General features: G+C 48.2%; 1 protein-coding gene across 1 annotated transcript in view; it reads left to right on the plus strand.

The window, feature by feature from the left end:
• AGPS (alkylglycerone phosphate synthase) overlaps window positions 1-16,458 on the plus strand; it is a 760,022-nt gene that overhangs the window by 486,309 nt on the left and 257,255 nt on the right. The window contains exon 14 of the mRNA XM_086956197.1: window positions 7,304-7,416. Coding sequence (XP_086812323.1) covers window positions 7,304-7,416 — 113 coding nt within the window. The remainder of the gene's footprint in view (window positions 1-7,303; window positions 7,417-16,458) is intronic.

Below are 16,458 nucleotides of genomic sequence, written 5' to 3' on the forward strand. Positions count from 1 at the left end.
AGAATCGCCAGTATCCAGGCGCTGATCCTACGATTCAGACCCCAACACTCGCTTCCAGCGAGGGTGTTCATGCAGTTGATAGGCATGATGGCCTCCTGCATCTCCATTGTCCCGCACGCGAGACTACATATGCGTCCGCTTCAGGAGTGCCTTGCACGTCAGTGGACTCAGGCTCATGGGCAACTGACAGACCTAGTGTTGGTGAGCGGTCGGGCGTACAACTCTCTGCATTGGTGGAATCCACAAAACCTTTGCAAGGGCCGACCATTCCAAGAGCCTGTCCCACAGATCATCCTGACGACGGACGCCTCTCTCCAGGGATGGGGAGCGCATGTACTCCACTACACTGTGCAGGGACTATGGACACTTCAGCAAAGGAAGATGCACATCAATGTGTTGGAACTGATGGCAATCTTCATGGCCTTAAAGGCGTTCAAAGTACATCTGTGCAACAAGGTCGTGTTGATCCGGACGGACAACATGACGGCAATGTACTACATCCAGAAGCAGGGAGGTGCACACTCTCCACAGCTGTCTCATCTGGCTCGGAGCATGTGGAAGTGGGCCATTCAGAGGAACATCTTCCTCATGGCAGAGCATCTCCCGGGCAAGGACAATCAAATGGCGGATCTGCTCAGCAGACACAGCCATCAGATGCACGAGTGGGAGATACATCCATCAGTACTCCAACCGTACTTCCAAAAGTGGGGTCATCCAGAGATAGACCTGTTCGCCACAAAGGAGAACGCAAAATGCCAAAGCTTCGCCGCCAGGTTCCCACACCCCCAATCACAGGGCAATGCGATGTGGATGAACTGGTCAGGCAGATTTGCGTACGCTTTTCCCCCAGCACCTCTGATACCGCTGGTGGCACGCAAGCTCAGGCAACACTCGATGACGCTCATCCTGGTTGCTCCAACGTGGGCTCGCCAACCATGGTACACCACGTTTCTGGAACTCTCCGTGGTACCGCATCAAAGGCTTCATCTCACTCCCAGCCTTCTGACGCAGAGCCATGGCGACATTCAGCACCCAGATCCGCAACAGCTCAACCTGGCGATCTGGCTCCTGAAGTCCTAGAGTTTGGCTACCTCAATCTTCCTCCCGATTGCATGGACATCCTTCGGGAGGCAAGGAAGCCCACTACTAGAGCTTGTTATGCGGCTAAATGGAAGAGGTTTGTCATCTACTGTGTGGACCACAGCATTGACCCGCTAGATGCTTCCATTCAGAACATCATATGTTACCTCTTTCACCTGTATCGATGTAATCTAGCGTACTCTTCCATCCGCATTCACCTGTCTGCTATGGCAGCATACCTCCAGAATAGGCAGCACCTGTCTCTCTTTAAGGTCCCTGCTATCAAGGCTTTTCTGGAAGGACTCAAAAGGGTCATTCCACCAAGGACTCCACCAGCTCCAGAATGGAACCTCAATGTGGTTCTTACAAGGCTGATGGGTCCTCCCTTTGAGCCACTGCACTCTTGTGAACTCCAGTTTTTGACTTGGAAGGTTGCGTTCTTAGTAGCAATTACATCGCTACGGAGGGTAAGCGAGCTGCAGGCGCTCACCATCCAAGAACCTTTCTTCCAAGTACATGCTAACAGGGTGGTGCTCCGCACTAACCCTAAATTCTTACCCAAAGTGGTCTCACAGTTCCACATGAACCAAACAATTGAATTGCCGGTGTTTTTCCAAAACCCAGAGACGCTGGCGGAGCGTATGCTCCACACTCTTGATGTGAAAAGGGCCTTGATGTACTATGTGGACAGGACAAAAGATTTCCGCAAAACCAAACAACTCTTTGTTGCTTTTGCCACACAACACAAGGGAAATGCAATCTCCAAAGCGGGGATTGCTAGATGGATAGTAAAATGCATTCAGATCTGTTATGCTAAAGCTAAGCGCACTCTCACTATCCCACCAAGGGCCCACTCCACTAGGAAGTTGGGGGCCTCTATGGCCTTCCTAGGTAACATTCCCTTAGAAGACATCTGTAGAGCAGCCACATGGTCTACCACACATACTTTCACTAAGCACTACTGTGTAGACGTGCATTCCAAACAGCAGGCAGCTGTTGGTCAGGCTGTTCTAAAAACGCTTTTTCAAACTGCTGCAGCTGGCACGGGCGGCCGCCGCTAATGGAGGGACTGCTATGTATTCTATGCACAGATATGAATTCAGCAGCCCACATGCCTCAAACTGCAAATGCTACTTACCAGTATGCATCTGTTCTTGGCATGTAGGGCTGCTGACATTCATATCGCCCACCCTCCTCCCCGGCGCCTGTAGCAGCTGCAGTATTTATTCATTTACACATATGCTCATAGCATGGTCATCACTCACTTTCTTCACTCCATCTCTGCCAATGGCTAAAAACAATCTGGGGATGGAGGCGATGCCCATGCGCACTGTAGTCCAGGGGAGGAGCCACCTATCTCGTGATACTTCGAAGACTCTTCCAGGACAACAATGTGCAATCATCCGGACCCAACACTAGGTGGCGGACTATGCACAGATATGCACAGATATGAATGTCAGCAGCCCTACATGCCAAGAACAGATGCATACTGGTAAGTAGCATTTGCATCACTACACGCCCTCCCGCCTCCCTGGGATTTGTATCTGTTCCAGTTTCTATCTTACTTTGATGCACACGCATGGACATCTTTTCTTTACTTCTACTAACTCCATCATTTCCCATCATGGTGAAAAACAATCTAAGGATGGAGACGATGCCCATGCGCACTGTCGTCCAAGGGAGGAGTCGCCTATCTCGTGACTACAAAAAACTTCTTCCAAGACGACATCAACATGCAATCATCCGAGCCCAACACCAGGTGGCGATCTAATGGATAGTTTAGTGATCTGCCGCTCTACATGCCAGGAACAGATGCATACTGGTAAGTAGCATTTTCCTTCTTTACTTTTGCTATAATCGCGGCACCCGCGCTACACTTTTAATGTTAAAAGTAAAGCGCGGGTGTCTCGATTATAGCAAAAGTAAAGAAATAGTTTTTTTTCTGTTTCTTTACTTTTGCTTTAATTGCAGCACCCGCACTTTTCTTTTAACATTAAAAGTAAAGCACGGGTGCCGTAACAGTTGTTGCTTATGTATTTTAGGCAACTAACAACCATTGGCAAAGCTAATAGTCCTTGCTTGTTGTAGGTATAATGTTACGCATGTTATCATATATCTGGATGCAATGACAGGAACAGCAAAATACCAGTCGGCAGCACACTATGCTAAACACAGATTTTTAGCTTGTTTTTTAAGCCACACCCTTAATTACACCGGCCACGCCCCTTTGAAACACCAATAGTTTTTTCATCCCACTTATAGCCCACTCTACCTAGGCTCTGGCAAATGGCAGAACGATGTACCACGAAGGTACGAGTTCAAGAGGTTATGTTACCTTTTGAACAATAGCTGGATGAAGGGGAGGTTATGAGTAGATGGCTGCTTTGATACATTATCATTTCACAAAGCAGAGGCAGGCAGCAGCTAGCTTCTGTGCACTCTTCTCTCTGAAAGGGAAAAGAAGGGGGTGTCGCAGCATGGTAGTTTACAATAGTGTGGGCAGCCGACCATTTCAAAGGCAGTACTAAAATGTGTACCTCTGCATCTCCACAGAACAGCACTTTAGTATGCAGATTCCTTCTTATTAGCGCCAAGAAACTACATGGCTTTTGGCCACTACTCTTTACACCGCTTCCCCAGAAAACAATAATTGTTCTTCCCCAGCACTGCTGATTTGGTAGATGGGAAGTGTGAAGGTAGGGGCTGTAGTTTCTGTTGCTCAGTTGAAGACGTTTTTAGACAGGGCTTTTCCTTTTATGTGTCAAATTATGGCTGCTTTCGGATATTTCTTTTTACGTATTAAGTCATGCTTACACTCCCCACTCCCTCTCAAAACATCTTAATAGTCATTGCGAGTCCCAGTTTTTAGGTGTGGCTAGAGTAAGCTTCAACTGTTTGCCAATGGGTCTGGAAAAGCACTTATAAGGTCCCAAAGACAAGACCTATTGGCTATGCCAATGCTTGTTCTGTAGTAGGGGATCTCTGTGTATAGTCATAATCTAGTGAATAGTCCCACCCATATGCGTGGGCCCCGGAACAATCAAAAATACTTAAGTCGTCAAACAATGCAGACCTGCACAGACACTTAAGAGAGAATTTAAAGACAGATAATGCAGCCTATTTCCACAGGCTACACTGTCCAGTACTTCAACTAGAAATTCCACCAAAACTCCACAAACAGCACAGCCTGTCCAGTGTTCTCCACAGAGAAAAACATTCCCCTACCAGCAAAAGCCTATGGAATGATGGAGAAAGTAGTGGACAGACAAGTCCCATAGGCTGCCATTATGTGGCTCAGAACAGGAGAAAAGTGGCAAGATCAACTCTGAGGTGACCGGAGGGAGGGCCCCCCCCGCAATTCCAGACGACCATCGAGTGGCTGCGCGTTCCCCTCCTCCTTCCGGTGGGCGCCACTCCTTCGTGAGGATCACCCAGCATACACGCAGTGGGCACAACACCACGTACCACTCCTTCAGTCGCCGCAGCAATGGGGAAACCAAGAGCATTGCAGTGCGCCGCGGTCCCCGAGACCGCCCCAGAAAACATGCCAAAGACCCCAACATGGGCCTTAACTACAGCACCTACACCCGACCTGTGCATTTCGGACAAACTGGACAAGGTCTTAAAGACCACGCATCCGGTCTTAAACATCGTCCGCTGCTTCACAGGAAGCCAATGTAGCTGCTTCGTATGCATCACCATGCTCCAGTAACTGTTTGTAGCTATGTAACTTTTATCGAACTACCTACCCCCTACCCCTCCCCGCTCTACTTCTCTCAACTTTTCTGCTACTGACCTCTGCCCTCACCTGTCCTGGCCCTAGTCCCCACCCTGTCTACCTGTGAATTCTCCCTCGTCACTTGAGATCTGGCTATTTTGTCTGATGCCCGATGGCGCTACCTGGTTTAGCTATAGGGGAGACAGGTCAGGGATTCCCTCCTTGGACGTCACCTACCCAGTCGGTCTTTAGCAAGACTTCCTTTTGTCTCTCCTGTCGTCTCTTCCCTCATCCTCCCTCTATTTATGTCTCTCCTTCTCTCCACTCTCAATTTATTGAGACTAAACTATTTTGTCTGATGCACGATGGAACTACCTGGTTTAGATATAGGGGAGATGGGCCGTGGACTCCCTCCTTAGTTGTCACCTATCTAGTCGGCCTTTCGACAGACTTCATTTCGTCTCTCCTTGTTGTCTCTTCCCCTATTCTCCCTTTCTCACCTTCCGTGTCCCCTCCCCGCTCCATTTTTTGCCCTCCATGTTCTCTAAATGTTTCCCATTGAGACCAGCTATTTGGCCAAAACCCGATGGAGCTACCTGATAGCTATAGAGGAGATGGGTTTTGGGACTTCCCCTTCGACCGTCACCTACCCAGCCGGACTTTGGGCAGACTTTCCTTAGTCTTCCTGCCGTTTACCCTTACCTCCTTCCCCTCTACTCTTCACTTATCTCGTTTTCTATGCTCTTGTAATTGTTTGTTTAGCAACTGATGTAAATTGGAACTGATGTAATCATGTAATTTTGTGGAACCTCATGTAAAGCACTCTGATACCTCCGGGTCTAGCCTGCGCTATATAAAACTCTTAAAATAAATAAATAAAATAAATGTATAAATTTAGCTATCTTAGACATCTGAATGCAGATAACATTTTTCTCATCTGTGTGTAAAATGCATGCCGATATGGTTTCAGACAAAGAGGAAATAAAATTAGCCGATAAACCTTGAGGTCTATATATTTTTTTATTTTTTAGCTTCTGTATTGAGGGCCAGTTTTAGGGCTTGTGAAATACGATCTATTTTAAATGTCTTCTTGTAATCTATCAGCTGATTATTATATTGTTTTGTAATTGCTATAATTTTCATTAACCTAAATAAAGATTGTGTGCTGATGATGAAGTTAGGACAGCAAGGCTTTTTGCAGCTGAAGGGTTAAAGTGTTCCTTTATCAAGAAAAGTAGGATGTTAAAATCACCCATCCATTTAATGATGAAGTTATAATAATTCCTATGTCTATGTAGGAGGGTTTGAGTTCTAGTCTGGTTCCTAGGATTCTTTTGTTTGTTTGTTTTTATTTTGATACATTTTTTCCTGCTGTAAAACAATGCAGGTCTCTGCTATAGTCATCTAGACGACTTGGGGAATGGTGTGGCTAGATGCTACGCCAGTCTAGAAATGGGATGATCATATTTAAACAATCCCTCCCGTTGCTACTGTGTCACCTTTGCAGCTTACTGTTCATATGACCACTTTTTGTGTGCCAGTATTGAAGGCATCTAAACCCAAGTATTGTTTGTACAGTACAATGATATTACACGTTCTACATGTGTGCCTTGTCCAATGAATCTTCCTCTGATTTCTTCACATTTATTCTATTATTGAAAAGAATTGTATCCTTTATTAGATTAGATTGTGACTCAAATGTGTGACGGAGCCAGCCATATATATTCCCTTTCACAAAGCTCTTTCAGTGGGTGTTGGACAACAGCATGGAACTGTTTATCTTTTTTCTTGTGCATGCTCCTTCAGGCATTCTTCACACCAATGCATAGCTACATGTTGTTGGTATGCCAGCAACAGTGCCCATCAAGAACAGGCTGGTAACCATACCTGTGGACTATGTATGGTAACAAACACACCTTTTTGTTAAATTTCCTGTGACACCCCAGGCGCCAAGGTATCACCATGCCCTCCATTTCGACACTTAACAACAGATGTAACAAAGAAAAGCACATTTGGCAAGTACTTGGGCTACCTGAGGAGACGTGAATGTGGCTAGGCTAATCGTATGACTTCAATACAACCTCTTCTGGCTCAATGTGATAGTTCATGATTATGCTTTATAATAAGAAGTCTTGGAAATCCATTTCTCACTGTCCATATTAACTTTTTGAAATGTCCACATTGTAATTGTCCATAGACTAAATTCTTGTTTTGCAAGGCATTCTAATTGGTTACTAAACGAATTTCTAGTTGAAGCAGAGAGGACTCAACTAGTTATGTAACTGAATTGGTAGCTTAATTAACATTGTATCTCTTTAAATAAATGTTGTCTCGCTTTGTGTTGAGGAATGTTTTTGTAAGCCAGGACGTTTTTATAGTTTATATGTGTAGTTCTTCTTTCGAACGTAGCCGAGAAATTAATACTTTGAAATGTATATTCAACTTTTTTTGACATACGTTTTTGTCAGTTCATTTTGTTGTAATATTCTTGTTTTCCTTTTTCAGTTTAAAGGATTCGATCCCAATCAATTGTGCGTAGCTACGTTACTGTTTGAAGGTGACAGAGAGAAGGTTTTGCAACATGAAAAACAAGTTTATGACATTGCTGCCAAATTCGGGTATGACATCAAAAGTCTTAGATTTTTGTTATAAAAAAGATTTACCCTAGCTCTACTAATGCATCTTATTTACATAGACAAAGCTAATTACCTGTTAATCTCAATATAAGACTACTTTGCTTTATTTCACATATCTATTTTCTGTAGAATCCCAGCCTTTAGAATGCTAGTAAATGCAGGAGAGAATTTCTTCAACTGAAATCTGATCAGATTGCCACCTCTACCTATACAATCATTCACATTATATTTGCTAAATCATCATACTGAGAAGTTTTGAAGTGGCACAATAAATCTCTTCCAACAGCAACACGAGGAGTTGGCCCTCAGTGCCCTATTTATGTCTCGCCTACACAGCACATGGGCTGTGCTGCGAGGCATATAGTTTACAATTCAGTGGTCTTATAATCTGCCCACAGCATACCATTAGTTGCTTTCGTTGTTACTCTTATTTGCAGTCTTTTGATAACTTAACTCCTGTAGTCTTCCATTCCTTTTTTGTTAGCTCCTCCCTGGAGCATGAGGCAAGTAGATGTGTTCTTCCTCCTTTTTAGGTCTCGCCTAGCGTATTGCATAAGCAATCGCTATGCAAGAGATATAGAGAGCTGCTCCAGGAAAGCTTACCATGGGGCTTTTCAAAGCAGATTATGTACAGTGCATGTGCTTCGCGCGCACGCCATTTGCTCCCCCCCCAAATCAGACTACTTGAAAGGAAGCCGCTCGCACACCACCATTCCACCATTTGTCTGAGCTTCGGGATCAGACTTCAAAGGAATGCCTTCCGCTCCCCCGCCCCCTGACTCACCATATGCTTCCGAGGGCCCTCTCAATCCCTGGCCTCTCTCCCTGTCAGCTCTTATCAGTGTATTCCTCCTCCCTCCCTCTCTATGCCCCTCACACCTCCAGCTGCGTTCTCTCCGCGCTTACTGCAATGTGTCCCCCCCTATAGCGCTGTTTTTGACGCTTCCGACTTCAAAGGCTAACGTCCCCCGCCCCCTCCCCTGCCACAGCAATGCAGAGAGCTTGTTTTCTCTACCTTCCGTCAATTTGTCTGTTCTTTACGTCTCGCCTAGCTATTGCGTAAGCAATCGCTATGGCGAGAGATATAGAGGTGCTCCAGGAAAGCTTACCAAGAGGGCTTTGGAATGCGGATTCTGGACAGTGCATGTGCGACGTGCGCTCCATGCCATTTGCTCCCCGAACCTCGGCATCAGACTTCAAAGGAATGCCTCCCGCTCCCCCGCCACACCAGCCACGTCACAAACCACCATTTGCCTTGCATCAGACTTCAAAGGCTCGCACTTACATCCTTCTCTCTCCCCTCATTAACAGGCTTCTACAACAGTGTCCGAGCTTAAATTAGGGCGCTGTCTGCCGGGACGCTTAGCCCTCTCTTTAAGTTTGTCTTAAAAACATTGTAGAACATTTTCTCCAACTGTCACCTCCAACATTGTAAACATTTTCACCGTGGATTATTCTTTTTTTTTATGTGTAAAAAACGCGAGGTAACACTCGCTTACATCCTTCTGTTTCCCCTCATTAACAGGCTTTTAACACCTCACTTTTTGTTGTATTGCTTAGTATGTGTGTATTCCTTTAATTATCTCGTGTCCAGAATGTATGTGTATTCTATTGGGGAGATTCCACAGGGAGTCAGTTGTGGAGCTGTTGCTGGATGAGTAGTACTTTTCCCCTGGCGCTCACCTGTTGTATTAAATCTATTACCTAATAAATTCTGAGGTAATCTACTACAACGACCCGATTCCAACATCCTTTCTAATGGTAAAGGGGAAAGGGTTGGGTGTAGTGAAGATCAGCATCACATTCATACTAATGATGAAGTTGTTTTACCTTTGCCTTGCAAACGCACTAAAGTTTTGCCTGGATGGTTGAAGGGATTTGTAATGTAATTTTGCCTTATGTTTCTTTTATTCATTGTGTATTCAGTTAGGTTAGTTTTTTCCATTTTCTTTTGCATTTTAATGTACATATTTTTTCTTGTTGTTATGGGGGGGGTGTGTTGTATTGCTTAGTATGTGTGTATTCCTTTAATTATCTCGTGTCCAGAATGTATGTGTATTCTATTGGGGTGATTCCACAAGGAGTCAGTTGTGGAGCTGTTGCTGGATGAGTAGTACTTTTCCCCTGGCGCTCACCTGTTGTATTAAATCTATTACCTAATAAATTCTGAGGTAATCTACTACAACGGCCCGACCTCGTTACTACACTTTTCCACTTTTTTCTTTGACAAACTCCATTGCTTCCCTTTTTTCCCTTGGTCTCTATCTCTTTTCTCTCATACGCTTTTTTTCCCCACCCGCTTTTCCTTAATTTTCGCTCCTCCCTCTTATAATCTTCTTTTCCAGCCATTTCCTCCAGATTTGTTTCCTATTCGATGCCCTCCTTTCTTCTTCACTTCTCTTGTCTGTCTCACTCTTTTCTGCTCTCGCTTGACACACCCTCTTTCCTATCCTTTCCTCGACCTAGTCTCCTTTTGCACGCTCTCCCTTCGCTCTTTTCTTTCCTCTCCACGCTTCTGCCTCTTTCACTCTCTTCCAACTCTCTCCCTCCCTCTCCATTTACTTACACAAATATCGCCAATACCCCGCCTTTTTTGTAGCTTGCTTTTCAGAAAGCTTGTATACATAAGACACTTTAAAGTAAAACCTCCAACTCCACCCTCCAACTCCACCCTCCAACTCCACCCACCAACTCCACCCACCAACTCCACCCACCAACTCCACCCTCCAACTCCACCCTCCAACTCCACCCCCCAACTCCACCCTCCAACTCCAACTCCACCCTCCAACTCCACCCTCCAACTCCACCCTCCAACTCCACCCCTTCACCCTCCAACTCCACCCTCCAACACTCAGGGACACCACCACATCACTCTGGGACCACTCTCTGTGGGAGACGGTTGCGGGAGTGCTGCCAGAGTGTCCGTTGGAGGTACGGGCCAAACTCGGCCAAGCCCTTGTGGAAGGTTGGGATGCAGCTAAATACTCCATCCGGTGTGGGCTGGATACCACCGACTCACTAGGTAGAGCGATGGCAAAGACGGTGACGGTTAGACGCCACGCCTGGTTGGGGTCCGCCAACTTCTCGGCAGATGTCCAAAACACTCTGGTGGACATGCCGTTTGATGGCCGCCGCCTTTTTGGCGACAAGGCAGACCACGCGCTTGAGCGCTTTAAGGACTCCAGGGCTACGGCCAAGTCCTTGGGCCTCTCAGCCCCATGCCAGCAAACTGGTGCCTTTCGCTCCTTTCGTGGCCAAGGAAGGGGCGCCCCCACACGTGCCTCCAGCCACACACCGCAGACTAACACCAGCGCGGTGGCGGCCTTCGAAATCGCTGTGGAGGCGGTCTGGGACAATGGCGAGGCCAGTCCACACCTTCCCCCGCAGCATCCGCCTCTAAACCCTCCTAGTCCGTGCTTCTCGGCCCATGTGACGCCAGTGGGGGGCACTGGGGCACTGTCACTTCGGACAGGTGGGTGCTGCAGATCGTCCGGAGGGGCTACTCCCTCCCCTTCGAGACGACCCCTCAAGCCATGCCACCGCAACACCACTGCGTATCGGGGGATCACTTGCGGCTTCTGCAGGAGGAAGTTTCGTCCATCTTGGCCAAGGGGGCCATCGAGCGCGTTCCTGGGCCAGAAGTAGGACGTGGTTGCTACTCCCACTACTTTCTGGTACCCAAGAAGGGCAAAGGGGGCCTACGCCCTATCTTGGACCTACGGAACGTCAACGGCTTCCTCCGGAAGGAGAAGTTCAAGATGCTGACTCTGGCTCAGGTCTTAGCTGCCCTGGACCCAGGAGACTAAATGGTAACGTTGGACTTGCAGGGCGCTTATTGCCATATCCCCGTCCTGCCGGCCCATCGGCGATACCTGCAGTTCACGGTAGGCCACGAGCACTTACAGTTTACCGTGCCCCCCTTCGGCCTTACCAGCGCCCCACGGGTGTTCACGAAGGTGATGGCGGTGGTCGCAGCTCATCTGCGCCGGTTTTGGGTCTCAGTCTTCCCCAACCTCGATGACTGGTTGTTGAAGGCAGGCTCGGCCCAGACAGTCGTCAACCACCTCCAGACAACGGCAGACCTCTTGCACCAGCTGGGGTTCTCCATCAATGTGCCGAAGTCACACCTGTGTCCCTCTCAGAAGCTCCTTTTCATCAGAGCGGTTCTCGACTCGGCGACGTTTCGGGTTTACCCACCCGAGCAGCGGGTTCGGGATATACAGGCTCTGATTCCAATCTTCCAGCCTTTATCCCGGGTTTCGGTCAGGTTGACGCTGCGGCTTCTGGGGCTGATGGCTTCCTGCGTCCTTCTGGTGCATCATGCCCGGTGGCGGATGCGGGCTATGCAGTAGGACCTGAACTTTCAGTGGGCCCAGCATCAGGGCAACCTGTCCGACCATGTCCTGATCTCGGAGGGCACTGCGAGACAGCTGCAGTGGTGGCTCACGGACCGCGATTGGGTCAGCGGCAGATCCCTCTCCCTTCCCCAACCGGAGCACGTAGTTGTGACAGACTCGTCTCTCCAGGGCTGGGGAGGCCACATGGGAGAGGCGGAGATCAGAGGCCTCTGGTCTCTGGCGAAGTCCCGGCTCCATATCAACCTTTTGGAGCTGCGGGCGATTCGTCTAGCACTGAAGGCATTCCTCCCCTCTGTCCGGGGGTGTGTAGTGCAGGTGTTCATGGACAACACCACCGCCATGTGGTACTGCAACAAACAGGGCGGGGTGGGGTCGTGGACCCTCTGCCAGGAGGCTCGGCGCCTCTGGCAATGGCTGGAACATCAGGGCGTGACTCTGGTGGTTCAACACCTGGGAGGTTGTCTGAACGCCAGGGAGGACGAACTCAGCCGCCGGTGCATGATGGATCACGAATGGCGTCTGAACTCGGATGTGGCGCAAGGTCTCTTTCTGCAGTGGGGAGAGCCTTGGTTAGATCTATTCGCCACCGAAGAGAACGCGCAATGTCATCAGTTCTGCGTGTTGGAATTTCCAAGGCGGCACTCGCTCGGAGAAGCTTTTCGTCGCGAGTGGAGTTGCGGTCTGTTGTACGCCTTTCCGCCTATACCACTTCTGCCCAGAGTGCTGAAGAAGATCAGGCGCGACCGGGCACAAGTCATCCTTGTGGCTCCGGACTGGGCACGAAGGTACTGGTATCCGGAGCTACTCAGTATGTCAGTTGATCCCCCGGTTCGTCTGCCTCTTCAGGAGGACCTTCTGTCGCAGCAGCAGGGGACGGTGCTCGACCCGAACCTGTACAGTCTCCACCTCCATGCTTGGAGATTGAGCGGCAACAGTTGAGGCCATTTGACTTGCCTCCTGAAGTTTGTAACATCATTCTGGCAGCCAGGCGTCCCTCCACAAAGTCGGTATACGCCTGCAGGTGGAACAGATTTGTGGCATGGTGCACAGCAAAGGCTGTGGATCCCTTCAATGCCCCTCTTTCTGAGGTTCTTCTCTTTCTTCTTTCTCTTGCCCAGCAGGGCTCTGCTCTGGGCACTATCAAGGGCTACCTTTCTGCTCTTTCCGCCTTTTTGAGGCTGCCTGATCAACCTTCTTTGTTCAAGTCCCCTATCGTTAATGGATTCCTGAAAGGCATCACAAATACGTACCCTCCTGTGCCCTTTGTGATGCCTCAGTGGGACTTGAACTTGGTTCTTACATTTCTGATGTGCACTCCCTTCGAGCCACTCCACAACTGTCCTCTTCGCCTTCTTACTTTGAAGACTGCCTTCCTGGTAGCCATCACCTCTGCCAGGAGAGTGAGTGAGCTCCAGGCTCTATCTTGTAAACCTCCCTTCCTTTCAGTCCATCCGGACAAGGTTGTGTTGCGGGCAAGGCCCTCTTTCCTACCCAAGGTAGTCACGGCCTTCCACATTGGGCAATCTATCACCCTGCCCACCTTCTTTCCGCCTCCACATCCCTCGAGAGAGGAAGAGAGGCTCCATCGTCTGGACCCAAAACGTGCGCCCTCATTTTATTTGGATCGCACATGCCAGTTCCGGGTGGATGACCAACTCTTGTTGGTTACGTGGGCGCTAAGAAGGGGAAAGCGGTGCACAAGCGGACCATATCGCGGTGGATCATCTTGTGTATCCAGGCGTGTTACTCCTTGGGTAAGAAGGAACCCCCTGTGGGGATGAGGGCTCATTCCACTCGAGCCACAGCGACTACAACTGCCTTGGGCCGAGATGTGCCCTTGCAGGACATTTGCCAGGCGGCTACGTGGGCCTCGCTGCACAGGTTTGCACGACATTATTGCCTGGACAGTCAAGTCCGGAGGGATGGCTTCCTTGGCCGTTCCGTCCTCCAGGACTTTCTGGTGTGATTATTGGTTTGCAGACCCACCACCGGGGTTGGTATTGCTGGGGTTATCTATTCTAAGGTAAGGAATCTATCACTAACTTGTCTCTTTCAGATGCACAAGTTACTACTTGTGTAACGATATATCTGTAAGAGACATTAGTTAGTGATAGATTCCTTACCGACCCACCCATCCTCCCCGTTTTGCGAACCGATATCTAAGGTTAAGGTCATCCCCTTTCAGGGCCCTAGTTTCATGGCACCAGTGTTGTTTTTTGGCATAGCTCTGCGTTTCTCGCGCAGAAAAGCTGTGTCTAAGAACTGACATCCGCACGCGGAGGCGGCGTCTAAGTACTCCGACGACGACATCACGGCGCCCACGACTCCGACGACGGACGCGGAGCCGCAGACGGCACCTACCAACGCGCAAGGGTACTGCTACGCAAAAGTTTCCGGATCCAGTCTGACGCCTGGGGATATTCTAAGGTAAGGAATCTATCACTAACTAATGTCTCTTACAGATATATCGTTACACAAGTAGTAACTTGTGCTTATGGCTCTTTTTAGATTTTCAAAGGCTTGTTTTGCTAGGTCAGGGGAGTTTCTGTATTTGTTGTGGGCGGGTTTCTTTTTTTAACAGATCTGTGAGGGGACTTGCCGCTTCCGCAAAGTTTGGTATGAACATTCGGTAATACCCTATTAACCCAAGGAAGGCTCTTAGGTCTTTCTTATTAGTAGGGAAGGGAGTTCCCAGTATGGCTTTCACCTTCTCCTCCTGAGGGGCTATGACGCCATTTCCTAGCAGGAACCCAAAGTACTTTACTGTGGAGTAGGCAGCCCTTGGTTTCCTGGCATTGATATGTAATCCAGCTGACTCCAAGGCTTGGAGTACTGTTCGGAAGTGTTTTAAGGGCTCCGGCCAAGTGTTGCCGAATATAACAATATCATCTAAATAAACGGAGCAAAAAGCCTTATGCGGTTGTAACACTTCGTTCATTAGACGCTGGAAAGTGGCCGGGGCCCCTTGAAGCCCAAAGGGCAGCACATTGAATTCGAAATGGCCTTCGTCTGTAACAAAAGCTGTTTTACATCGGTCTTCTTCTCGTAATGGTACCTGCCAATAGCCTTTGGTCAGGCCCAGTGTGGTTATGTAGCGGGCTTCCCCTATCCTCGCCACCAACTCATCCACCCGGGGAATGGGGTAGGCATCGAAGGAGGATATGGCATTTAGAGCTCTAAAGTCCATACAAAATCTGGTTGAGCCGTCTGGCTTTGGTATCATCACTATAGGGGAGGACCAGCTACTCCTGGAGGGTCGTATAACCCCAAGACGCAACATTTCTTGCACTTCTCTTTTTACATCCTTTCGTCTTACCTCTGGGATTCTATAGGGTCTTATTTTTATCTGTTTTCCTGGCCCAGTCGCTATTTTATGCTCAATCATGTTGGCGTGCCCAGGAGTGTCTGAGAAGATGGACTCGAAGGGTTTTAACACTGTCATTAGTTCGTCTTTCAAGTGAGGGGATAGTTCAATGTTAATAGTTAGTTGCTCCTTTGTGGTGGAGTAGGGAGCTGTGGGTAATCCAAACAGATTATTTTTAGGGATGGGACCTAACCACTTTTTCAGGAGGTTTATATGAAAACATTGTTTCCAGGTTGGAGACATTTGTACCCGGTAGGTGGGGTTTCCTATCACTTCAATGACTGGATATGGGCCCATCCATTCGCTCTGGAATTTGTGGGTAGAAGAGGGCAAAAGTACTAAGGCCCAGTCTCCGAATACTAGCTTCCTCCACTTCTTTCCTTTGTCATAATGGACTTTTTGTCGTTGTTGATTTTTTTCTAGATTGGAATATGCTAGGTCCCTCAGTTTCCCTAGCTTACTTTTCAATTGCTGAGTGTATTCTAAGAGGGTTTTAGTGGCATTAACCTCCTCTTTTTCCCAGGTCTCACTCGTGATTTCTAGTAGAGACCTAGGTTGTCTCCCTTATAATAGTTCAAAAGCCGAGTATCCTCTGCTACTTTGGACCTGGGCTCTTAAAACATACAAAGCTAAAGGCAACAGTAGATCCCATTCTTTATGCTCTACCGACAGCATCTTCCTTAAGGTGGATTTCAAAGTACGGTTATAACGTTCCACCAGCCCGTCCGTCTGAGGCTGATAAGCTGACGTACGTATCTGGTTCACGCCCAACATTTTACAGACCTCTTTTATAAGTCTGGAGACAAAGGGGGTTCCCTGGTCAGTTAATATTTCTTTTGGGGAACCCCACTCTTGAGAAGAGTTCCAAAAACGTATCCACAATGAGTTTGGAAGTAGGGGCTCGTAGGGCGAAGGCCTCCGGGAATCTAGTCGTATAATCGACTATTTCTAAAGCATACGTGTTCCCTTTTGCGGTTTTGGGCAAAGGCTCTATTAGATCCATACCCACCCTCTCGAATGGATTACTGATGACGGGTAAAGGTTGTAGGGGAACAGCAGGATGTTTGTACAAATTCTTTTTTTGGCACACATCACAGGTCCGGCAGTAGTCGGTGGCCTCTTTATATATGTTTGGCCAGTAAAACCACTTTAGTATGTTTTGTATGGTCTTCTCTGAACCCATATGCCCTGCAGTTAGGTGGGCACCAATAACTGTCGTGATTCTCCGGGTTTTCCTTCTCGGTACAAGAGATCATTGTCGATAAGGAACCGGGGATACGGTGTATCTGCACTGTTGGTGGT

Source organism: Lissotriton vulgaris, chromosome 2_1 (assembly GCF_964263255.1).
Source record: "Lissotriton vulgaris chromosome 2_1, aLisVul1.2, whole genome shotgun sequence".
Classification (NCBI taxonomy): Eukaryota; Metazoa; Chordata; class Amphibia; order Caudata; family Salamandridae; genus Lissotriton; species Lissotriton vulgaris.